The 24550-nt window shown below is 47.2% G+C and overlaps 2 protein-coding genes across 8 annotated transcripts; one reads left to right on the plus strand and one right to left on the minus strand.

The window, feature by feature from the left end:
* Positions 1–508: 508 nt before the first annotated feature.
* LOC129213064 (cytochrome P450 2W1) lies at positions 509–13369 on the plus strand. Of its 5 annotated transcripts, none has more exons than XR_008579346.1 (10): positions 510–754; positions 2724–2886; positions 4176–4325; positions 4436–4593; positions 6569–6739; positions 7804–7945; positions 8229–8413; positions 9024–9165; positions 9675–10224; positions 10711–13369. XR_008579346.1 is itself a non-coding variant. In XM_054842430.1 (9 exons), exons 1-9 carry the CDS (start codon positions 572–574, stop codon positions 10746–10748), a joined length of 1332 nt encoding a protein of 443 aa, XP_054698405.1. In that variant the 5' UTR covers positions 509–571; the 3' UTR covers positions 10749–13369. The 5 variants fall into 5 exon arrangements, 2 of the variants coding, with proteins under 2 accessions (XP_054698405.1, XP_054698403.1); XR_008579348.1 differs by lacking the exon at positions 510–754 and adding an exon at positions 1343–1574; XR_008579347.1 differs by lacking the exon at positions 510–754 and adding an exon at positions 1496–1639.
* On the minus strand, positions 12785–24550 carry LOC129213063 (cytochrome P450 2W1-like). 3 transcript variants are annotated; one of them, XM_054842426.1, is made up of 10 exons: positions 23760–24550; positions 21611–21629; positions 21245–21312; positions 19329–19478; positions 19079–19236; positions 18102–18275; positions 17266–17407; positions 16697–16881; positions 16043–16184; positions 14070–14268 (listed from the first exon to the last, which is right to left on the minus strand). In XM_054842426.1, the coding sequence occupies exons 4-10, from the start codon at positions 19417–19419 to the stop codon at positions 14078–14080; spliced, it is 1083 nt and encodes a 360-aa protein (XP_054698401.1). In that variant the 5' UTR covers positions 19420–19478; positions 21245–21312; positions 21611–21629; positions 23760–24550; the 3' UTR covers positions 14070–14077. The 3 variants fall into 3 exon arrangements, with proteins under 3 accessions (XP_054698400.1, XP_054698401.1, XP_054698402.1); XM_054842425.1 differs by lacking the exon at positions 21611–21629 and having other exon boundaries at positions 12785–14268; positions 21150–21312; XM_054842427.1 differs by lacking the exon at positions 21611–21629 and having other exon boundaries at positions 23760–23791.

Raw genomic sequence — 24550 nt, forward strand, 5'->3', positions numbered from 1 at the left:
TGTCCACCCAGCTTCACGCACGGCCTGGAGCACGTCTCTGTGCCTGCAGGACCTGCTTCTCCTTTGCCGTACCGTGGGATGAGCAACGCCTGTCTGCCCTGAAGGATTATTTTGGGATGAGCGTTTGTAAGGTAAAGAGCTAGAAGGCAGAAAATAGAGCCGTCTGTGCTCCGAAAAGAGGGTGGATGAAGGGGATGGAAGAGAGGGAGGAAGAAGAAATCTTGAGAGAAATGTCATGATCGATGCCTAATAATAAAACAGATATGGGACTCGCAGGTGCTGGGAATTTACTGCAGGCAGAGGAATCTGAGCTAGGCTGCGGAAATGAAGCAAACCCACCCCGCTGCACTCGGCGGGGAGCCTGCAAGCCTGCACCTCCACGAGGTGTGCTTGGACTTTGCCTTTTGCAGACATACATTCTGTTTTTTTGTGGAGAGCCGGGGGTGGAGGGGAAGGTCGTGCAAAGTGCAGCAAAAACCTTGACAAATGATGTCACTCTGAATAAATACAATGCGAGCATTCTAATAAAGGTGTCTCAGTGGCTTTCCAGAAAGGCAAGCTCCACCAAAACATGGCTGCCTTCACACCCCTCTTCGTCTGTGGGGTGTGTGCATTGCTTTTATCAGCTGCGCTCTATGTTTTAAAAGTTTTGAAGCAATCAGCTTTAAATTTGCCTCCCGGTCCGTTTCCTCTTCCGATCATTGGCAACCTGCATTTGCTGGACATCAGAAGACAGGACAAGTCGCTCATGAAGGTAAGAACAAGCGTTCTTCGTTTCTTGGGTGTTGAATGTCGGCACGTACCTATCTAAAATTCTCCTCTGGTGACAGCTCTGAGATGATTTTCAGTGCCAAATGCATTTTTAAAAGCCTGTGATGTTTTAAAGGGTTCAGAATGCCCATGGAAACTGTTAAACCCCCACTCTGCAGAGAGTGATGTTACATATGAGCAGTGCTTACATGACAACTACTCACACATTGAAAACTATGAGTATCCGCAACAGATCAGACTGATGGACCTAAATTTTGGCATCTTCCTTGTGTTGTGAAATACTTTAAAATGTTTGAGCGTCCGCGTGGCCAAACTGAAAGACGAATGTTTAATTGTGGGTGCCAAAATAGCTCGTATTTCTTACTCGCGTTGTCATTTTTTCATGAGAATGGGAATAAATGTAGCACAGCCCAAAGAAGAGATGTGGGAGAAATCATTTGAAGCGGTGAACGGCTTGGGCTTATACAAGACAAGGTCCTCTGTAGGAATCACAGTTGCCTTGCATCTGTCTTCCAGAAGAAAGGGGGAAATTTCAAAGTATTTAGTCTCCCAGAGCCAAAATGTGGCTCAGTGGGCATTCCCCACGTCAGGACATGGGGTGTGAGTATCCTGCACCTTACACCAAACCTTTTAACATCAGGTTGCCAGCAGCCCTCTGTCCTGCTTAGCACTCTGTAGGGAGGAGGAGCTGGCCCTCCTGTCTCGTTCCCATCACCGTGCCAGGCGAGGGACCTCCGAGATGCCTTGGAACATCACCTTACAGCCACCAGCTCACAGCGGGCTCAACACCCAGAGCTTGGGAGGTGGGAAGTGCTTCGGACTGTGGTTCCTGTTTCTGGCAAGACCAGAAATCCTTCTGCAGAGGATGGTAGGGGCGAAGGGGTTGTGGGGTGGTGCATGGACATGCTGGGAAGAATAAGCAAAGCAGAGGCTGGAAAGGAGGTGACCTGAGGATCCAGGAGCAAGGTGACAGCATCTTAGAGTAGAAAATCCTCCCCAAAAGGAGAATCCTCAAGGATTTCCCTATGAAATGATCGAAATCAGTGTCGTGTGAACTTTTTTTTTTTTTTCATAAATAACACAAGCCTGGCTATGTTGCTGAAACACAGATTAGACTCTGCCTGGGCTACCTGTTTGCTTTGGTACAGTGGCAGGGCTTGCTCAGCTTTGGACCCTCCTCTGGTTTACGTTGCCAGAACTGGTCTCCTTTAATGGGACACCAGGCTTGAACTCATGGTAACTTTATGCAGCTTCAACTCCATTGCTCTCAGCCAAGTCTTAATTCCTTGTAAGGCCTGGCAGGACCATGTTTGTGAGCCTCCAGAGAGCTCCTGCTACCCGGTATCTCAGATCTCACTATAAAGTCCTGCTGTGCAGTGGCTTGAAAACTATGGTGTAGCAGAAATAGAACGTAGAGTGTGGTATTGTGGTAATGTTCTAAGGCAAGTGGAAAGAGCAATAGTTTCTTATGCCTTTGTATGTCCATCCTTGGTGAATTATATTATATACCTCTTTGCATTAATTGCAACAAAGCTTTTATTTAACTTTTTATGCTAAATAAGAACACCTCTGCTCCCTCCTCTTGTGGACTGTAGTGTTACAGCCTGCCCGGTCAGCAGTTGCTCGATAGCTGTCTGGCAGATCTCAGTGATGCTTTTATGCTCTTGTTGGTGTCCAATGTGTCTTGTTACCTTCTGCCTCTTTCAACACAATGGGCCACACTGGGCCCAACCAGCTCAGAACAACGGTGGTTTTATGGAAGCTGTTGGGTTAAACAGAGCAGTGTTTATTTGCTTTGATTCCTCTTTCACTTCAGCGTCTCAGAGCTTTATCTCTGGCATCCCTCCATCCCTTCTGGCCACGGGAGGAGGAGGGGAAGGCAACTCTTCAGCCACCGCAGCAGGACGTACTACTTCCACTGACGACCTCCACGCTCTGATTTTTCTCTCTAGGTTTCAGAGAAATATGGCCCCGTGTTCACCGTCCATTTGGGGTTTCAGAGGGTGGTGGTGCTGACTGGCTACGAGGCAGTGAAGGACGCCCTTCTGCACATGGCGGACGTGTTTCTGGACAGACCGGCGATACCCATATTCTATCACATCCAACATGGAAATGGTACGGGCAGGCTGAAAAGATAACGACGTGCTTGCTATGCTGTTTCTCAAATGTGTTCTTTCAATTGCAACAGTATTCAAGAGTCTTGAGCTGCATCCTTATCATTGAGAGCTACATTTTGTGGGGCTTGGGGGCAGTTGTTGGTTTTCTTAAGAAAAATACTTCTGGGGATCTTTTTATTTGCCTTATCAGTTTTTTGCTTTTAGTGGCACTTGGGTCACATTTCAAGAGATTATTTCTTTTTGCAGTGCAGGGGGAAGGAAATTATTTTTCACAATGTGAAGGCGAAGTCCTTATGCAATCTCTTTTCTGCAGTTACTGGGAGTTCAGACAAAGCGTGGATCACGCATGACTCATGATAAAGACTGCAAGAACTGGCAAGAGTGCAATAGCACGGGCTGTTTGTACCTCAAACAATTACTTCTGTAAACAGATTTTTGGCAGGTTTCTGAATTGCATGTTAAAAAGTAATACATTGCCCAAGACTAGACATTGAAAAACAACGAAGGGAATAATCCAGGGCTGAAAGGAGAAGATTTGATGACCTAATATGTATATAATGCATACAGCATGTGGGGGTTTTTTCATCTTGTTTTTAAGAGCGAGGCCCAGTGTGAAGAAGGGTTCACTATGCTACTTCCCCAACCAGCGTATGAAGATGTAGACTATGTTCAGACCTTGGAAGACTTGCTGAGAAGGGAGGACATCTGAATTGTACCCAAACACCTCCATGCCCTCTTGGCTGAGCGGTTTTTTTTGATGGGGTAGCCAGCTGGGGGGTATTCCCCAGCTGTAAGCAAAGTTGCCTCCCTGCCATCCCTCCTTGTCCCCCCGCACAGTATAAAGTTCATCCTCTAAAGCATAAGTTGTTTGGTGAAATCGTTTGTCCTGTTCGTGACAGGGACGGAGCGGTGTCATCTGCTCCTAGCCTTGCTCTCTGAAACAGCTGAGTCGTTTTTCTAAGGAAAAACAAGTCAGCCTGAGACAAATGCATAGAGCTTTTTACTGTGTGGGGCTGCAAACAGACAAAGCTCTGAGCAAGCCAAACCCAGAGCTTTTGTGTGAACAGCACCCGACTGCTTAAAATATTGCCTCCTGCCCTCCTGAGCCAACCTGGGGGGTGCTTTTCTGAGCCAGCCCTCCCCACCCCCCCAAGCCCCTCAGTCCTCTCCCAAGAAGGCTCCACCAGGTTGCAAAATACTTGTGCTCCCTGGCTGTGTTTTTAGTATCTGTATTTCCGAGAAAATCCCATACTGCCTCAGCAAACAGGACATGCAATCCCTCTGTAGGTGTGTTCTTTTCTTCTCATGAGCTCTGGAGGATGACACGGCGGTTCACCATAGCCACCATGCGGGATCTTGGCATGGGGAAGCATCTTGGAGAACAAAGGATGCTTGAGGAGCTTCGCTTTCTCATCGAGTTGATCAAATCCTTCAAAGGTGAGCTGGAGATAGCATCAGGTGTTTCATGGTACTTTACAAAACCACTACAAAGACTTCTGGGTTGCTTCAGAAATTACCAATACAGTTATGATTTTGTTCCTTTCTAGGTGGACCTTTCCGATTACGATTTTTGAATATGGCTCCCTCCAATATCACCTTTGCTATTCTCTTTGGGAGAAGGTTTGATTATGAAGACCCAACGTTTCTTACTCTGTTAAGACTCATAGATGAAGTTATGCACCTTCTTGGCTCTCCGTTCTTGCATGTAAGTTCCCCTCTGTGCTGAGGTGCTTCAGGATCTCATTGGAGTTGGTAGGTCAAGCCAATTTACTATTGCTGGATGGTTTTGGAGAGTCTTTAGGATACTGAAACATAAGATCCATAGAAGGGACCTTTTAAAGATCATCTAGTCCAACCCCACTGCCATGGGCAGGGACAAGATTTTTTGATTTGGGTTTCTCCTCCTTTGTGAAATCCTCCTGGGAAGGAGGTCCAACATCACATGGTGGCACTGGGCTGAGATGATAATGTCACCTGGCCAGCAGAAGGGATGTTCTTGGTTCTTCCACAGCTGGAAAGTGCAATAACTGAGGCTTCCAGCATGGTGGGACTTGGGGCAGGCAGCATCCAGGAGCATCAGTGGAAATGCATGGAAGCCCTATAGATGCTGCCCTTTGTTTATTATATTTAGTCGCTTTATTTAGCGAACTTTATGGTTTATAGCAAATTGTGGTCTCCCCTGAGGAAACAGACCCTAATTTAGGCCTGGGATCTGGGCAACCTTCTGTCTTTGGTGTTTCACAGTAACTGCAGGAAAACGTTCCTGGAGCGTGTCTCGAAAATGTTCGTAGCACTTTTGGCAAAGAGTTCAGAAAGATTCTGCTTACTCAGTTTTTCATGTTTTTTGTTTTGTCAGTATTTTTCCAGCAGTAACCAGAAAAAAACACAAAATGGCAGCACCTCCTACTCCCTCGTATTTCAAGTCCAAAGCAGGTTCAGGTGGAAGAGACAGGAGGGAATCAGGTGCCTCTCGGAAGGCATGGCCAGAGTTTGTTTCTTTAAAAACACACCGGTGATAAAACTATTGAAATAATGACTGTATTTGTGCACGTACAAAGCAAAATACCCAGCGTCATTCCAGTTATTTTTCTGCTGGATGCTGTGTGAACATCCCAAAAGTAACATCTTGCCTTAGGGACAACTGCACTTGTATTTGGGGGCCACTGGGGTTTGGTCTCCAGCTGCAGTTTAAGAAACTAGTGAAATTACGGAGTAGTGGTACAAAGTACAGAGCTGCAGACATTATATACAGACCTCTCATACCTCCTGTCACAGCATTAAGTCGATACCCACTCAACGGAGCTGCATAAAAAAAGAGTATTTCGACTAAGAGGCCCTCACCTGAGCCAAGAGCTCTTGTTAAACTTAATCCTCCATCACAAGGAATACAGTATTAGTACTTAAGGTAATATTGAAAGTAATCCAAAAAGCTCTTTAAAAAAAAAAAAAAAAAGATGCTGATGAATTTATTACCTGAATGAGAACTATTTACGATAGTTACAATTCACAATAGTACAACATCCCTTTTCTTTTAATCTCTACGGCAGGTTTAGGTTTTGCAGAAAACAGTAAAAATTATAACCAGTTAGCAGGAGCAAGAGATTTGTGAATCTTGCTCTGCAGCCAGTTTATTTATAACATTGAGAAATGGTGTAAGTAACCCCCCTGCACATAAAATGCAACTGTTTATTGTGCTGTGAAATTTAACGATGCTGAGAACTGAGCGTAATTGATTTATAATTCATGTGAAAGTTAAAAATGATGATCTAACAACTTTAAAACATAAGTACTTTGGCTTGCTAAACATTTGGAGTTTTCTTTGCTAAAGTGTAATGCTTTATCTTTTTGCTTTATTACCTCTTTTAAAATGTAATTTCATTGTTTCATGAGTTTACTATCACTTTCCCTTAATTGTATTTTTTTTAATTCGTGTTTATAGGCTCTGTCTAGACAAGTCTGATAGGCTCCATTCATTTCTGTAGAGAATTTTTAATAAGAGGAGGCATTTTTATACACTAAAATTTTTTAGCTAGCAAAAAAGAGAGACTCCAATCACATGTCATTTGGTTCCTCCCATAATGGTTTCTCCATTATGATACATGAGTTTTAGAAGGTAATGGGTGAATTTTATTTTTGTGAATTTTTTTTCTGTAATTTTTTTTCCTTTTTTTCCTTTTTAGTTATTTAATTTCTACCCATTCCTTGGATTTCTCCTCAAACCTCACAAGATGATACTGAAAAAAGTAGAAGAGGTGCGTGAGATCTTAAGGAAACGCATCAAGGAAAACAAAGAAAGTTTTAAGGAAAACAACCTGATGAGCTACATTGATGCACTGATATTCAAACAAGAGGTATTTTAACAATGCGACGATTCCTGGTGTGGTTATCTTATGCAGAGATACTCTGTGCTGCTTGTCTAATGAACATGCTCTACTACAGTCTATATGAAAATATTTAAATTTGGGGTAAACATCCTCCTACTGTAATACGTTAAATACCGCATACCGCAGGAAAAGCAAGAAATAATTAACTAGACCGTCTTGCATGATGTGTAGAACTTGTCCTCGGGTGTTAGCTACGGCCCCTTCCTTCCTGGAGAGCGAGAGAGAGGTAACGTCATTTTTCCAGCACGCTCCGGGCAGACGCATCCCTCCCTCCGGGCATGGGAAGAGGCACCAGATTCCCAGCTGCAGAGGTGCAGAAGTTCCTGTGGTGTTTGCACAAACGCGTCACCAGCTCCCGTGTAGTGGATTGACCAACAGGAATGATGGTGTGGGAGTACAGCAAGGAAGGATCAGTCTGTGTTTGCCCTTTTTCTCCAAGCGTTTGCATCTGCGAACTTGAGACGGGTGGTGGGCAGGACGGGTACTTGGGCTTGATGCCTTCTGCATGTGCCTCAGCTGCTGCTCACAGGAACGGGCAAGGTGTTTCCCATCAGCAGCACGAAGCAGGGACAGCAGAGTTGATGTGCCAGTGGTGTCCTGGGTCTGCATGGCTTTCCTGTGGCTCCTAGGAGGGCCTGGCACACACCTGGACAAATTCCAGCTCCCTGACTTGGGAAGGCACAGTGCTGCACCTCTCACCAATTTTTTGCCTTCTCAGGATCCACAGGCAGGGGATGGAAGTCCTGAGTCTGTCAGACAACCACGGTCCAGAGCCAATAAATGTCTTGGGATGTTGGAAAAATCACTGAATTTGTCCAGTTAGTTCATTTTTTTTGGTAGCAAAATCTCAGGTGTGAAAATATTTCTGCTAAAAAGTGAAGCATTCTGTAATGGTATGTCAATGTGGTGCACCTTGGCACTTGTAATTCACATGCATCACACTGTAACGTCTCTGAAGACCAGGTTACTCGTCCAAGTTCTCTCATTCCGTGCTAACAGCAGTGGTTTTTTTTCTTTTTATTTCCCTGAAGGAGCAAAATAAAAGCAATACTTTTTTTCATGATGCAAACGTATTGGCCTCTGCGCTCGACCTGCTCATGGCTGGCACCGAGACCACATCCACGACACTGCAATGGGCCATCCTGCTACTGATGAGGTACCCCGAGATTCAAAGTAAGGCACCTTTATGGTTTTGCTTTTCTTACGTAGGGTACTGAAGTACTCTGCAGTGGCTTTGTAAGTGCTGCTTACCTGTAAAAGCTTTGTAGCCTCTCATGCATCCAAAATCTGAGCATCTGGAACCTGTTCACCTCTGTCCAAGCGTTGTATGCTGCCATTCAAGACCAAAGGAACCTCCTGCCCTGTGGTAGTCCAACCAGCAGTCAGCACGAGCTGGGATTTGGAGGTGCCTTGCCACTGAGGGAAACTCACTTCATGCCTTTCCTTTGCCCTGCAGAAAAGGTGCACGCAGAGATTCAGCAAGTTCTTGGCCCTGACTCCTTGCCTACCTTTGAGAACCGGAAAAACATGCCGTTTACCAACGCGGTGATCCATGAGGTGCAGAGATTTGTCAGTCTCCTGCCACATATTCCACGGTGCACATCTGTTGACACCCACTTTAAAGGCTACTTCATCCCCAAGGTACTTGCTACTCTCCAGATGAAGAGGGGGGTACAGCACACCAGCGACCCACAGGGCAAAATGTCACAAGGAGTGGGGGAGCTTAAAGCACAGGGCTTTTGGTGGGGAAAAGCCAGTTCCCCAATCCTCCATCTTCTCTGCGCTTGATGGCAGTGTGAATTCAGGGTTATGCATGCAATAATCTGGAGTCTGTTCCTTCGTAATCTGGAGTCTGTTCCTTACACTCTTCACTCCCCATTGCCATTCATGTCCTGTAGAGGAGTTCCGCCTCTGGAATACCATGGCATTGTCTCATTGCCTTGCTGGCAGCAAGCAGAGCGCAGCTTGGCAGGAAGGAAGCCTGGCCCACGTCTTTCTCCTCCTTCATAACTCAGGAACAGCCAACAACCATTGTTGTTTAATCACATATTAGTCAGTAATGCCAGTGAAAAGGGTTTCCACACTAGCTAAGGGTCATATGGTCATGTACAAGCCCAGAAATTAGTTCTTCAGAGGTAGAAGGTTGCTTGCAGACAGAGCCCAAAGGGAGGAACAGTTACGTGGCTGAATGGGCAAAGCCAGAATTTTGCTACATCAACACATGCTAAAGCAGAGCATCGTTGTGCTGTAGGGAACAACAGTGATTCCTCTGCTCACCTCCGTGCTGCTGGATAAAACGCAATGGGAGACACCAGATGAGTTCAACCCCAGCCATTTCCTTGATGCGGATGGGAACTTCGTAATGAAGAAAGCGTTCCTGCCCTTCTCCATAGGTAATGAAAACGTTTGGTCCTGCACGGGGCACCGAGTTCCCAGTGCCCCTCAGAAGATGTTAGTCAAGTGGCAGCGTCCGAGCCTCTGTGGGGAACAGCACAGGCATGGTGGTGGGGATGGTTTAGAAATACCCACCCTGGGTTTTGACGACTTGCAAACGGCCCTCAGGGGTGGGAGGCACACTGGGCCCCGGTGTTGAAGGACACCACTGGGACCTACAGAAGACTCAACACCTTCAAGCAGGAGTTCAACCTTCCCTCTGCCTTGGGAAGGCCAGTTTCTAGGGTGTCCCAGATCAATTCCTTGCAGGGTCAGAGTGAAACAGCCCGTTCAAATGCCTGTAGGAGACCAACAGTGATGGCTGCTTAATATCACACCATGCTGGTTTGCATTTCTGAGGCCTATGCTGTCCCTCGTGCTATTGCTACCAAGCCGTAGGGAAGAGGTGTCGGGCTGAGCCACCACTTACCCAGTCACTCCACCAACACTCACGCTTTTGGCATTGCAGGGCGGAGAAAGTGCATTGGAGAAGGTCTTGCCACGATGGAGCTCTTCATCTTCTTCACAGGCTTGATCCAGAAATTTACTTTTAAGCCTCCACCTGGGGTCAAAGAATCTGAGCTGGACATGACTGCAGAGGCTGGATTCACCATAAGACCCCGTCCACAGTGTGCCTGTGCTGTGCTAGGGCAATAAACCCAAGGCTCTGAACTGAGAAAAATCCACATAATTACTTTGTACAGAGCCTAGCAGATGCACAAAGGAGAAACCAGAGCCCTTTGCAGTAGATACAAGTAGTGTCTTCTTACTCAAAGCCTTCCAAGTACTGGCTATATGCTTAAAATATCTGTTGAACAAATATTTTTCTAAGAAGCAGAGGAGGGCTGGTGGGTAAGGTTACCTGGAAAATCCCAGCCAGATACATGACTGGAAATGACAGGACAGCCACTGCTTTACACATTAAATACACAACATAAGAAACTTATTCTAGTCCTGAGCTTCTGGGAGAGGATACTTCTCGAGAGTGGATCATTTCTTCACTTGGAGAGCAATATTAGGTACAAATGTTGATCATCGTCTGATCCCTGCTCTTTTCCCATTCCCTGCTGCACGCGGGATAAATTATTCCCAGATTCCCTCTTCCTGTGTCTGACGGATGCTCTTCCAGCACTTCCCAGACTTCTGGTTTTGAATCCCAGATGCCAAACCCTGGACTCTTTATGTTCCCCTTGCTCTGAGGGACCTCAGCGCAATTCCTTGGGAGTCTTTGGCCCTTTCTGTGTACAGGCTCTGCTGTGCCCGCACTGGTGTGGGACTTAACAGCTCTCCCCAAACAAGGCAAAACACTCTCCCCTGCATTTTTGAAGGGTAGCTCAGACACATAAGCGCAGCTTCTTTTCAGAGCACCGCGTGTGAACAAGTAAGCATGCAAACCTTGCAAAGATGCTTCTAAAATGTTCTTTCCTTAAGCAGCACAGAAGCTGGGCAGATCTGGGCAAAGTGACAGCAAACCTGTCCATCTCCCCTTTCCTTATTTCTCCCAGGTTTCTGTGAGATTTGTCAGGACCCTATCTTTTCCTGACATTCCCATCACTTCTCCTCCTCTGACTAGAGATGGAGCCTCGTCACATTCCCTCACCAGTGAAGGCAACAGGACTCTTTTACAGCAGCTGGCTTCTTCCTTGGTCTGAAATGCTGACTGAAGGAGGTGATGGGACGGCAATGGGAGGTGGGTTAAGCTGTTGTCCCACAAAGCGTTTGAGCTGGTTAACCCCCAGGAGGGATCCTCGTCTGCTGTAGGATGGGGAGAAGATTCCTCCCGTTCCCTACATACCACCAGGTACCATTCTTCCAGGTTCATGGTAAATAAACAGAGCGTGATGCCTTTGCTCCCAGGTGAGTGCAGGTGGGCCGGGGGTGCAGAAAGCCTCAAGGCTCAGCTCTGCGCTCCCTGATGTGCGGCTGGCAGGGCGTTTCACCCCGGGAAGGACCGCAGGGCTGGGCTCTCTGGGACTCCCAGGGATCGTGGTGCCACCTCGTGGCAAAAAGAAAATAGAAATGACATTCTGCGCAACGGTTACTGCTCTAGCCAGCGCGCAGAGGGGCTGCAGATACCAGGCAGCCCTCGTTTTACAAATCTTTACAGTTGCTGCAATCCTCGCACCTGATCATTGCCCCTCTGAGAGCAGGAGCCCCTGGTCCCAGCACCACGCAGCGCTGGGGATGGCAGGCTGGGCTCTGGGACGTGCTGCCCAGCCAGCTGCGTGTGGAAGGACCCACAGACACCCCGTGAGCTGGGTCTGTTCAGATCTCACTTTACAAATCAAGCCACCTGTCCTGCCCCGAGATGTTTGCCTTCAATTCAGGTCAGTGTGTTGCAAGGCACAAACGTGTTTTGCAGCTACAGGGAAGACCCTCAGGGTCACTGAGGAGCGTGGAAATGGTATTTCCACCCCTGAGAGCCAATGTTTTCTGTAGCTGAGTCATAATCAATGTTCTGCCATCGTTTGGCTGAACAAATAAATGGGAGGCAGGCATTCTCTTTTGTGGAGATATATTCAGCTGTGTAATTCAGTGTGCCGGGGAGTGATCCCTTCCATCCATCTGCTAGCACAGGCACAAGTCGGATGCACTTTCCAAAGGAATCAAAGAAACCTGTTCCCTGTGGATGTTTGCACCTGGTAGCTCATGGCTCTTGTTGAGGCGCCGGTATTGCACAGTCTGCTGGATTGCTGTACACAGCCAGCACTGCCGCAGGCTCTGCGCTGCCTGCCGGGGAGTGCCAGTGCAGGAGGTGATGTCCAAAAAGAGCAGGCTCTGAGGACTGCGATGCCATGTAAGAAGGGATCCATCTCTCAGCTTCGAAGCCAAGACCCCAAGAGCCCATGGCAAGGGGTCAGGTCTGAGGTTCCGCCAGTGAATTCATGCAGATTTGAACCCAGCCCAGTTTTGTCCCCTGGAGCACTAGATTGTTGCCGTATCTGTCTTTTGAGTTCATATTACTTTTGGAGGGGGCCAGAGCAGGAACAGTCCTGGCCTCTCTGAAGCCAAAGGCAAAAGTCTTTGTTTTTTTATTTTAGCAAGGCCAAGACTTCCTTCACTGAGTTGATATGTGGTTTGCTCTCAGTTCCTTTACCTGTCTCTCCATGCCTTCCCTGAAGAAGACTCCATCCTGCTGCCACCACTCTTCAAGAGTGACATTGCCAGCAGGTGATGCTTCAGGAGAACAAGACGTGAGAGGCTCAGGGTCCGCGGCACTAAGCAGAGGGACAGTATCAGCACCAGTGAAGCTGTGGTGGGAACCTTTCATTCAGCCTCTGCAAGCAAGAGCCAAAGACAAAAAAAAGTGAAAACCCAAGGCTATGCCCAGGACTGAGCAGTAGCCCATAGCTGAGCACAAAGGGAAAGCTCTTTGCCCTGGAGACACCACGCTGCAGATATGGAGGATCTCCTGTTGAGCTGTTTGTTAAGCAGGTTCAGGGTATGCAGAACCTGTGAGATACAAGTAAAACTTACAATATTTGTTGTCACTCTGGGCTCAGGATCAACCTTTCATGGCATTTGCATTTCTGTGTAATGCAGTTGGGTGGCAGGCATATGACATATAATGAAGACATGGGATTAAAACTTTATTGGGTTCCCATGAAGGAGCAAACAAACAATATGATAAAGCATATCATAAGATAATGCATATGGAGAAGTGTCAATTCACAGACAGATAAGTGGATAAAAATATTGCCTGAGCTATACATCAACTGGAATAAGATTGCAGAATACGATGGCAGATAAGAGTGCTACAGACAGGGACAACAGCCAGACAAAGCTACAGAAAATGGAAAACAACCGAACCCAGGTCTTGTCTAATCCCTGATCCCAAGTCTCCTTGTGTGTGTGCGTGCAATACAAGCACTGTGAAATTAGATACCATTTGCAAGGAAATTGCATGGCTGGTTCCAATGGCCAGACCATCCCAAATACCAGATTGACTGCTGATGTTGGCTCCTAACATTACCCAGGAGGTCTGAAGAGAGGAACAGCATTTGCTCCTATCTAACAAGGTCAGGAAAGACAGAGATCCATACCCCCAGAAATGGGTCTAGTTTATTTTCTGTGTCATTAGCCTTTTATGATTGGTTGCTGGTACAAATCCCACATGGCCTTACGATGTAGAGTGCAAACTTAGAAATATAGATCTTGTTTCATTCAGACTGCAAAGCAGTGTTGAACTTGGTGGTAGCAGCACTTGCTTATCTAAACAGGTTTGCAGACTCTGGGGCATCTTTCAGGAGACTGTTCCAAGGCAGAAATAACTTCGTCTTCATATCACATGAATCAATCAGGTTCTTCATGCTCAGTGTTTGACTTGGCTGCCTAGGCTGGTAGGATTTTGCTAGAAGCTAGAGAGCTTAGAAAAGTTCAGGAGGTACCTATGGATGGTTCAGGTGTGTGACACAGTATATTTCTGTGGCTTCCAGCAAACAGCAGTGCTTCTTTCCTCAGGATTTTGGGCAGATTTCTGTGACATTATGAACCTCACTGCTTTGCCATGTGAGCCTGGGTGTCACACCTACTACTCATGGGCTGCATCCCCTTCACCAGACCACCTCCTCGGCCCCTCCATCGGCTCCATGCACAGTCTGTCTTGAGAAGAAGTGTGTGTTTGTCAACCATCACCATAGTTTCTAATTGATCATACACATCTCCTCACAGCACAGGAGCAAAGAGGGGGGTCAGCAAACTATGGGGCAGACGTAGTGTTGGAGAGCAGTGGAGTGGGAGTGGATGGAAGCAGCAGGAAGGGGATGTGAAAGAGGGTGATGTGGCAGCATGGGGGGTGGCGAGTTCTAGCACAGCTAAGTTGGGACTAAGCAGCTTCCCCACTTGTTGGGTTGCTCTTCAGCAAGGCTGTGGTTATTCATGCGGGACAGCACAGGTTGCCTGAGGCTGAGGCCTTAATGTGAAAGTCGTTTGGGGGACGGTAAGGTCCAAGTCAGCCTCTGAAACTCCTGGCTGGGGTTGAAAAGTAAATGTCTGCAGCAACCCTACAAAGAAGACAAACAGCTCCATCTTCGCGAGGCTTTCTCCAATGCAGTTCCTTCGCCCTGCAGATGAAAGCAGTGTGTTTATTTGATGGAAAGATCAAACTAGAATATTTGCCATGGACATGTTAGCATCTGAGATGTTGTAATGGAAGCAGGAGTGAAACCTTGAAATGCATCAGAGTGTTTCAGAGCAGATGAGCCCATGTTGCTAAAGGTAGCTGCCCCAGTCACGCTGGCATGGTGTGCCTGCCTGGTCTCTTTTGTCACACGGCTACCCACAGCAGCAAGTCACAGCCATGTCACAGGGTTAATATGCATTTATGATGTACCCTCTTTTCTCCTTAGCTCTTCCAACTCTCTCAGCAGCTTTAACCCTTTCTCTCTGAAAAGCAGCCTCGTAGAAAAATGCCACCTCCCCCCAAAGTGGAATGGTTTGAAACTCACTTTTCCTGTGGAATTTACCCTAACTTGCCACTTTTAGAAAAGACTGTGTTTCTTCTTTCCTCCCCCCTCTTTGTGCTAGATTCCCAGCCCTTGCATGATGGTCCCTGTACGGGTGACGCACTTGGTGGACAGCAAGGACTGGCTTCTTAATGTCTGAAGTCACTGCTGAGGGTCTGTGGTTGGAGCACGTTCTGGAATCCCTTCAAGCCATCCTTTCAGAGGAACAGCTGGAAAGTGTAAGTTTGCACGGGAGGATTTGTAGGATTCTGCAGGAAATCTCCCTTTATAATACTTACAGGCTCCTGCAGTGTTGGGATTTGTTAAACTCCCAGCAAGACTACTCCATCCAGCTGTGCCCTCTTGTAATGCAGCCATGGAGGGCATGGGCCGGGGGCAGGCGTTTCTGGAAATGAGCAACCTTTGGAAGCATTTATGGCTGTCGGGAAGGCAATGCGTAAGTGATATTTCTTCTTTTAGGATGGCTCAGTGGAGAGTTTCTGATACATAACAACTGTTCCTACCATTAGCTCAGTTTAAGTCTCAGGGGGGGTTGGGTTTATGAGCCTCCAGGGAGAGAATGTTAATGGTATTTTGCAGGTGAAATTGAGATTAAAAAAATAAAAGAAAAAGTTTGTGACTTGACCAAAATGACAGACAGAAATAGCGTCAGGATGCCAAGTGCCCTATCACCTCCCCCAACCATGGAGCTGTGCTTCTTCCTCTAAAAGAAAAGGTCTTGTTGAGAATCTTTGGCAGCTCTCAAAAGTGCCACCAGAAGAATTACAGTCCAAGGTGACTTTTGGGAACAATCAAGGGCCTTGGATTTAAGATTTCACAGTGAGAGTAATACGGTTTGGTGTACTCTGTCCCATATTGGGTCTCTGCTGGCTGTAATACCCTGCCAAGGGGCAAGGCTTATTGAGACTCTTTCTTGGCTCTGGTGGGCAATGGATGAGGCCTTGTCCAGACCCATTGACATGCGGGACTTGGCTCAAGACAGTACTTGAGGGTCCCTGGATTGTTACCCTCACTTCCAGGAGAGCTCACAAAACCCCGTGCGTAGCTATGCTGGCAGCCCCACCAGTCCCGTCTGGTTATCCTCCTGCTCCTGACAGCTTTGAGGCATTTTTCCACCTTCTTTTGGACACAATATATCCCTTTGTCTTCTCTCCTGCTGAACCTTTGGGAACCAACCCCTTCAGTGGTGAGAGAGGTGTGCTTGGAGAGCAGCCATTTGCTTGGATGCAGAATAATTGACTCCATTCAGTTGCCTGGTTGCTTATTGACCAAGTTAAAGGCAGTACTTAGCCACAGAGATGCCATTAGTGAATATTGTAATAAAATGGTCCTGCCATAGCCTCAGCTCTGTGCAGATCAGCCCTTAAGTTACCTGTGGAGAAGGGCAGGAAAGCCTCTCTCTTTACAAAATTCCCTTCAGCATCAAGGAAGTGGTTGGGGTTGAACTGATGTGGTGTCTCCCATTGCGTCTTATCCAGCAGCACTGAGGTGAGTGACGGGATTACAATTATACCCTGGAAGAAAAGTACATGAAGGCACAAAAGATAGCAAAAGTGCTCTGTTTTGGTTCATTTTGTGACATAGACTTCGCTGTCCCAGGAGATTTGCTCCACCTGGGGTAGGTAGAGACCCTGAGGGTTTTATCCCATCAGCCAGTGGAGAGAGAAGTCAGTGAGATTTTCCCAGCGGTGCCAAGGATTGAAGCCAACTCCCATGTGGTGCTGTGAAAACCTCAAGCAGAGGGTCAGATCCTGTAAATTCCCTGGCAGATACTTCATTGTGCAGATGGCTTCAAGGAGATAAACCAAGGTTACTCATGTAGTGACGAAGTCCTGAGCATGAGAGGGACTGAATTGAGTCCTGCAATACCAGTCTCTCTGGACTTAACATAGAAATTCTTCTGGGGATGATTTTGGACACCTACTTTGGACTCCTGTCCTATAATTCCCTCTAAAGAACCTGGTCTCTAGTGGCACTGGCAAAAATGAGGAGGGTGGTGTGTACCTGGACTGGAGCAGTTACCTACCTTGGGAAGGAAGTAGCCCCTGAAGTGGGTGTCAACAGCAGTACAGCGGGGAACGTGGGGCAGGAGGGTGATAAACCTCTGCACTTCGTGTAGCACCGCGTTTGTAAATGGCATGTTCTTCCGATCCTCATATGTAGCCCAGCTTCCAGCTTTGACGGTTCTCCCAATCTCCTCCTGCACCTTTTCTGGAAGGAACAAACAGAGTTGGATTCCAGGAAGGAAGCCAGTTCCCAATTCGGTTTTGGGAAAAACATATTTTTCCAGTGTCTGGAGGGAGAGGAGTCTTAAAATGCCAGCCTGGGTTTCCCCACTCTATTTCTAGTTCAGGCACGTGGATGGGTTGTTTCCCCAGCATCACACTTTGATCTCCACTCATCCTCTCTCCCACAGAAGCACAGGGACTATTTGGTTGTGACTTTGACCAGCATCTAATTACATCAGGAGTTCATAATAATAGAGAGATAGGATTAAGTTCTCAAGGCAAAAGAGCTTCTGTGGATCTGAGGCCAGGCCTCTCCCCTCCCCATATCAGCCATGCCACGGATGGAGCGTAGGCGAAAGGAGCTCACTTTGAATCTCTGGGTATTTCATCATCAGCAGGATGGACCACTGGAGCGTTGTGGCTATGGTCTCTGTTCCCGCCATGACCAGGTCAAGTATGGATGCCATTAAGTTGTCATCATGGAAGAGGCTGTCTTTCTTGTTTTTCTCCTTGAAAAACACAAGTGGTAAGAAAGGTCTTAAAACCATCAGTCCTAGTATTCAGCAAGCTTGGGAAATACTGCATAGCCTACAACACAGTTATCTATGATCTTGTGTTTGCCAACTGGGTGATAAAATAGACCTGATCTTGAATGCACAGCATGTGCCAAAGATGGGAGCTCCAAAGATGGAAGGTTTGGAGTGGAAATTTGGTTCAGCATCCATCTCCACCTAGAAGCAGTCTGAAGCCCAGGGCCAGATGCTGTTCACAGACCCAGCCTCACAGTTTTGGAAAGAGTCTGGTCTCCCCCCTGCACAGAAGGAGATTCAGCTAATCATAGCTCCAAGGGACTCCTCCTGCCAAAGGGCAGGTTTGAATCCCCAACAGTGTTCAAAATTACCTTTCAGGCCATTTCATGTGAATTTACTACTAGGAACGAGGAGTTGATATCACATTATTAGTACTGCTGTTTCAGGAGTGGACTGAGACAGTGGCTTTCATATCTTAATTTTGATAGAAAAATCCCTGCAGTAAATGGCACCAACTGTAAGAGACTGGCGTCTGATTCAGTACCACTAGAATAACAGCATGGATTTCAATAGGTTTACATGACCTGACTGAAATCAAGACTCAGCAACTGTTTTAGGCAGAAAATCCAAAGGAGACGCTGCAAACAGCCAACAGAACTAAGCAGTCAAATACCTCTTGTTGCTTGAATATCAGTGCATCAATGTAGCTCCTCACGCTGTTCTCATTGATATCCTCCCTGCTTGCCTTCATGTATTGCCTTAAAATGACGCGCACATCTTCTATTTTCCCAAGCATAATCTTGTGGGTTTTGAAAAGAAATCCAAGGAATGGGTAGAAATTGAAATACTGATGAGGAATTAAAAAAGAGAAGCATTAAGTCTGCAGCAGGATCAACGTGCTGAAATAGCTTCTTCCTAAGGCATGACATATCAGGTGAGTTTTGTATTGTAGTAGTAATATCTGAGCATCCCAGGGACTTCCTGGGCAGATTTTCGTGAGGGAGGGCTTTGCAATCTTTGGGCCTGTATTTAGTACTACCTAATTTTAAGCATTTACGCTGTTCTGTGGAAACAAATCCTCTACCAGTAACAGCCCGGTCAGCCTCTCAACAGAGCTGGGGCTCCAGCGTGCCAGGCCACCAGTCAGTTTAGAGCGGTGTGTGGCTGGTTAGTATTTTCCAGGATCAGTTACAAAGGACTGGGTATGATAGTTTGAAGATTAGCAGTGTTACTGGTGCTCTCCAAGGAAGCATTTTTAATGCAGTCTGTGAAATCTCACTCAACTGGACATCAGCACTGAATCTGCCTTTTTAGAGTATGCAGCAAAGGAAAAGAAAGCCTGGGTGGTGCAGTTATATTGAAGTAGCCAAAAAAAAAAAAAAAAATCTGTGGAGCTAAAATAACCATGGTTCAGTTCTCATTTTAGCTCCACACAGATGTGCAGGACGGGTCAAAAGGAGAGTAGCAAAGGGGAATCTGACTGCACGCTTGTGGTGACCAAGGTGGTACGTGGAGAACTGTCACATTTTAGGTGTAATGGCTGGCTCTGTACATTTGAAAACTGCTGAACTAAATCTGATGGTTTGTGTGGCTCACAAATGTAACTTGCCAGTGTAAAAAAAAAGTTAATCTGTGGGAAAGGTTACTTACGTTCAAATATGGAGATCCCAGAAGAATCATAACTTCATCAATGAGTCTTAAGAGAGTGAGAAATGTTGGGTCTTTATAGTCAAACCTGTCCCCAAACAGCATGATGAAGGTGATGTTGATTGGAGCACAGTTGAAGGATGTCAGGCTAAAAGGTTCCCCTGCAATGGGGGGAGGATGGAAATGTTAGTGAGATGTTGCAGCAGCACTGATGTATATGAGGCTGTACAGCACTGTGATGGTCCTAGCTCACCTTTGAAGGATTTGATCATCTCGATAAGGAAGTGAAGCTCCTCAAAAATTCTCCCTTCTATCATTTTTTTCCCCATGCCGAGGTTGCGCATACTGGATACGGTGAATCTCCGAGTTGTTCTCCACAGCTCCCCGATAGAGAAGAACAAACCTGGGGAGGCCACGAGACGTCACCGCTGGGCTCAGGCATGGAGGAGCCCCACCGCACAAAACAAAATAGGGGACTGGAAGAGGAGGGATCTCCACAAGTGTTTCTACTGCCCAGTTTCCTACAGATTTGGGGACTAAGGGTCTCCCATTTCTGTGTGCCCCACCCCTGTATCCTCTCAGCTCCATCCTCCCGGTCTCACTGAGCATGTAGTTTGGGAAAAAACAAGCTCCCACCCAACCCAGTTTGCCCCAGCCCTCTCCTGAGCGCAGACCGGTATGGATTGGCTGTAGAGCTGGGGAGAGGTGTTGGTCTAAGTCAATCACGCAACTTTTCTGACCCTGTTTGGTTGCAAGTCTAAGGCCTCAAGCAACAACCTTGTATTTTTGAAGCATCTCCCTTCGTCCTATTCCAGTCATAAAGCTATTTATCTGTGTGGGATGGGATAATTCGGTCTCCTCAACCCTGGCCAGTGCTGAACTGTTTTATTGAGAGTCCCAGCCACACCGCATTTTCAGCAGTGGCAAAAATACTATCATTTTGTGGAGGTTACTGAGCTCATGCCTTGATGATCGCTAACACCACCAAGCAGGGATGGGTATTTCACCCCGTGAAAGTGAAAGAAAAAATTGTGTTACTAATCCAGAGACTAACTCAGATGGTGTTAATCGAAAAGCTGGATTCCAGCACTTCACATCGTCATCTTGGCTGCAAGGTTTTTGAATGCGTTTGCCTTTTCTAGAGTAAACACTATTTTAAAGCAGTGTAGTTTTAATTTGGAAAGCAAAACTTATTGCTCTAAAAATGTCAAAGCAAATTTCTAAACTTCATTTTTAATTTTTCTTTAATTCATGCAATTTCATCTGGATCATTCCTTTTCTGTAAACAGCTTCAGAGTTCACAAATTGGCATTTTCTGAAGAAAAGATGTTTCATGGGAAAATCTGTGACCATTGTTACTTAACAGCCCCTATGAATTTACAGCTTTGGGTCACCTCTAAGTGGCTCAGACTTGGGCTAAGAAGGTAAGTGTGAAAGGACTTATAGTGCAATACTGACAGTCTCCCACAGGGATATTTTACATGTAAATTAGCTCTGACAAATGCTTTTCTCTCCATCGATTCCTTTTCCTTATGTAGCGATAAATTCATCTATTGATATTATGGCTGGGTAATTTAATTTCTAATTGTAATCCCAACTTCAGCCTGTGACCGGCATATAAAGCTGCCTTTTGGATGCTCAAAGCTAAAGACTCAGCTGAAGAAGAGGATGGAAAAATGAGGTAAAAAAATCCTGTTCCTCCGAACAGCCAAGTCAATTAGTCCAAAGTCTCATGAAACCATGGGGAAGATTTGTAAATGTGGTGGTGGCAGCGAGCTGCTCTCATTGACCTCTTACAGAAATGAACCCCAGAATTACCACAGTGCCTTTAAAAATCCCACTCCTCACCCTCGAACGTTTAGGATATGCATCGGCTGCAAGTGCATTAGCAAAAAATGATGAAAAGCCAGGAGGCATTGCATGCAAGCAAGGAAAGCCAAATATTTTCTGTCGGCTTGGCTTCAGAAGGGTCCAAGGGGGATGTTTAAAAGCCGGGCTCCGGGGATGCACAGTTAGGCTGGCACTAAGCGACGGTGTCATCCCTCCCGCCCGCCCCCGCTCATTGCTCTAGTACCGTTTCCGTTCTGAATTTGGTCAAATATTGGGATGGATGGTCTGTCTACAAACTCCTCTGTGTAGTTCACAAGCGCCTCCCGCACAACTTCGTACCCGGTCAGGACCACAACTTTCTGGAACCCAAAGTGGAGGGTGAAGATGGGGCCGTATTTTTCCGCAAGCTGAAAAAGAGGCGAGCTGTGATGGTCAGGAAGGGAGGGAGCATGCATGGGGCAAGCACCCATCGCTTTCTTAAAGGACATGTTATATCCTGGTGCTCTGCTGGAAACGGCTGCAGAGCCGCTACCTGCAGAACAGCGTCGGTGAGCAGGAGCTCATCACGGTCAAACATGAGGCATTGTGTACGGATGCCTGGCTAGGTTTTTAGGTTTCTTGCCGTGAAAGAACCACCACCCCCATCAGTGCACTATTAATACGTTTTTGCTGTTAAGGAGAAAGTAAATGAAAAAACAAACCCACCTAGAGTTAAAGACTGGACCTCAAATGGCAACACAAGTTGGCAAACCGGAGAAAGACGAAAACAGAGAAAACATTTCAGTGCAAATAACGATGCTGTCACACAGGAAAGCTTTGGAACGATGCTCCTCTCGTACCAAGCACTCCCGCATCCCTGCTGCTAGACCAGAGGAGCCGTTTGCCCCACGCCAGGTGTTTAGCGTTCCCTGGATGAACAGAGATTGCAAACCCATGCCCCTCTGCTCGGACCTGGCTTTGGTACCTGGGGCTCAGCCGGGCACAGTAGGGAAACCCACGGCAGGAGCAGGAGGTTGCCCGAACCACTGGCTGTCCCCATGCTTGCACACAAAGTGATGTTCATTTTTACACTGAGAAGGCTCTGGACGTATCTTCGCCATGACACAGAGAGGGTTTTTCACTGCCACTCGTCCCAGGACAAATTCTTCGCAGCTCCCTGCCAAAGCTGTGCCGTGCTGGGCGGTTTACAGAGGCAACGCAGTGCCTCGGGGGCTGAAAATCCCCCCAGGAGCACACGGTCTCGCTGGCATGTCCTACGTGTGCCCCCGGGGCCGCTGTGCTCTGCGCAGATCCCTGCTCCTCTTTGCCAAGGAAAGGGGTGTGCGGCAGAGCGAGGCAGGCTGTCGGGGGAATCCACGCTCCGTGAGGACCATCGTGCGTGTGCCTGCTGCTCCGTGCCTGTTTTACAAGGGTGAGACTGTCATGCCCGTCCCCAGCCCCTGCCCTTTCCCCGTGTATCTCCTCGGTGCTGCACCGGGGGCCGTGGGAGGCTGAATACCCCTGCCTACCTCCGCCCCGCTGCTGAGGCTGCATCTTGCTCCTTGGCAGCTTGAAAACAGCACTCGGGGCGAGCGTGGGCTGGGCTGGAGCAAGGCGATGGGAAGCCACAGTCCAAACCTGCTGCCTAAGCAAACACACAATGTACGCGTGCAGCCTCAGCCGCGACGGGTCCGCCGACAGCTTTTGCAGACGGCGGGGGGGCATGGCCCTGTGCCCTGCAAACTCCCCCATCGGGGTGCCCAGCTAGTGCCTGCCGCTCAACGCGATCACCGGTTTTTTGCTCTCTGCGGGGTGAGATGGAGGGATAACCCCTCTGGAGCAATCCCAAAGGAAAGGCAAACATAGGCAACACCAAATATAGCCTAGCGGGTGATGAAAGCATGCGGAGGTAATTGCAAACCGCCGTTCAGAGGCTGCAGCAACATCTGCCCAGCCCCGCTGGGTAAACTGACCCCAGCCCTGACATTGCCCATAACAGCGCCAGGTGCTGGGAGCCTCACCCCATGGCAGCGCTACCCACCGCTCCGCTGCTCCCAGGGACCCGCCAGTGTTTGCTGAGCTCCGGTGTTACGGGAGCCGTATCGACACCTCGTCGTGAACCGCCGCTGTCTGTTTGCTCACTCTCTCCCTGACCCCGGCGCAGGTCGATCCCCAAGGGTGCTGTCTGCTAAGGCGCGGAGGGAGCACTCAGCAGCCTGACAGAAACACCCCGGGCTGTGCCAGCCTCGTCTTGCACCGAAGAACAGTTTACCACCATAAAAGGGGTAAGTTGTCTTAATTACAGGTTAATAGAAGAGCTTGCGGGCTATTCATTCTGGTTCCTTAGCGCAACTTTTCCATCCCTCCCTTGTACTGCCGTCTAGATTTTAATGCGTATCCAATTCATCAAGAGGGGAGTGGATTTTGCAGTGGGGCGTCTGGATTTGGCCCTCTCCAAAGCAGTTTTGGGGTCGCTGCATGATGGAATTCCCCTTGCCAGTTCTCCAGGGCAGAGGGGAGGGAAGCAATTTCATTTCTTATTAGTTATGTCCCAATGCTTTAAAAGATTTCTGGGTGTCCGTGCTGTCAAATTAATATTTCAAATCCCACAAGCACTATATACTTCATGTACATCATCACAATTACATGAAGAATTCCCATATTACCCAGAGGTCTTTTTTTAATGGTTGATCACTCATAAATTACATTGCATCAACACAGACATTGGCTAGAAGAAGCCCAGAAAAATATTATAAAGCAATTTTCACACCTTTACAATTCAGTTTGAATTAAAAAAAGACAAAAAGTTCTCACTGATATATCCCAGGCAGCTTTAAAATCAATGAGGGTCTGGGTTTGGGGGGTTTTGTCCTACCTTCATTAGTGATTTATCTTGCCTTCTAAGATCCACCAAGTGCAGGTTACCAATGATCGGAAGAGGAGTTGGACCAGGAGGAAATTTAAAAGCTGAATTTTTATAGCCAGTTGAAAAATAGAGTACAGCTAATAATACTGCTGCACACAGCAGACAAATTAATGTAGGATCAGAGATAAATGAAATTAAAAAAGACATTTTTTTAGTAATAATCTGTTTTTGGGGGGTTAGAAGCAATAAAAATGCAGTGGCACTGTTCAGTTTCTGCCAGCTGGCTTTCTGTTTGCTCTCTGCGATTGCTACAAGCACTCGATTCTTATTAAGGTTTGTAGAGTACCTAAATAAATACTGCATACTCCACCCTCTTTAAACACCTCAGAGAATGTGGTCTAAGCAGTTTGCAAAGCCTGTCCAGAAGTAAAGAGAGTTTCAAATTACAAACCCATGCATGTGTGTGCAAGAACATATACATGGGAAAAGGTGCTTGGCATTCCTCTACAACCTCCTCCTCCTCCCCCTGAGACCTCAAGGTCCTTTATTAGCAGCGCTATGACCCTCCAAACACTCCGCTGACACGGGGAAATCAAAAAGTTTCTTTGAATCCTATCAGAAACCTCCAGATTCAAATTTGGGGAGAGTCTGAGACCTTCGTGTTGCTAGAGAGAAAAACAGTATTGTTCTGGGAGACTTTAGCTTTCTTGATGTCAAGTGGAGATCAAAGGTTGTTAATAATGGCAAAGCCCATGTATCCCCGGGGGCTGCAGCCCATAAACTTCTTCATAAAGTCAGCT

This window comes from Grus americana, chromosome 15 (genome assembly GCF_028858705.1).
Source record: "Grus americana isolate bGruAme1 chromosome 15, bGruAme1.mat, whole genome shotgun sequence".
In the NCBI taxonomy this organism is placed as follows: Eukaryota; Metazoa; Chordata; class Aves; order Gruiformes; family Gruidae; genus Grus; species Grus americana.

Bases quoted from the DNA above. Each gene is read 5' to 3' on its own strand.
- LOC129213064 (XM_054842428.1), top strand. From the start codon at position 572: ATGGCTGCCTTCACACCCCTCTTCGTCTGTGGGGTGTGTGCATTGCTT. The intron at 755-2,723 runs GTAAGAACAAGC...TTTTCTCTCTAG, and splicing joins AGGACAAGTCGCTCATGAAG to GTTTCAGAGAAATATGGCCC. The intron at 8,414-9,023 runs GTACTTGCTACT...GTTGTGCTGTAG, and splicing joins AAGGCTACTTCATCCCCAAG to GGAACAACAGTGATTCCTCT.
- LOC129213063 (XM_054842425.1), bottom strand. From the start codon at position 24,113: ATGCAGTATTTATTTAGGTACTCTACAAACCTTAATAAGAATCGAGTG. The intron at 21,313-23,759 runs GTAGGACAAAAC...CCTCTTTTTCAG, and splicing joins AAGATAAATCACTAATGAAG to CTTGCGGAAAAATACGGCCC. The intron at 17,408-18,101 runs GTATTTGACTGC...GTGTTTTTCAAG, and splicing joins TGATATTCAAGCAACAAGAG to GAGAAAAACAAGAAAGACAG.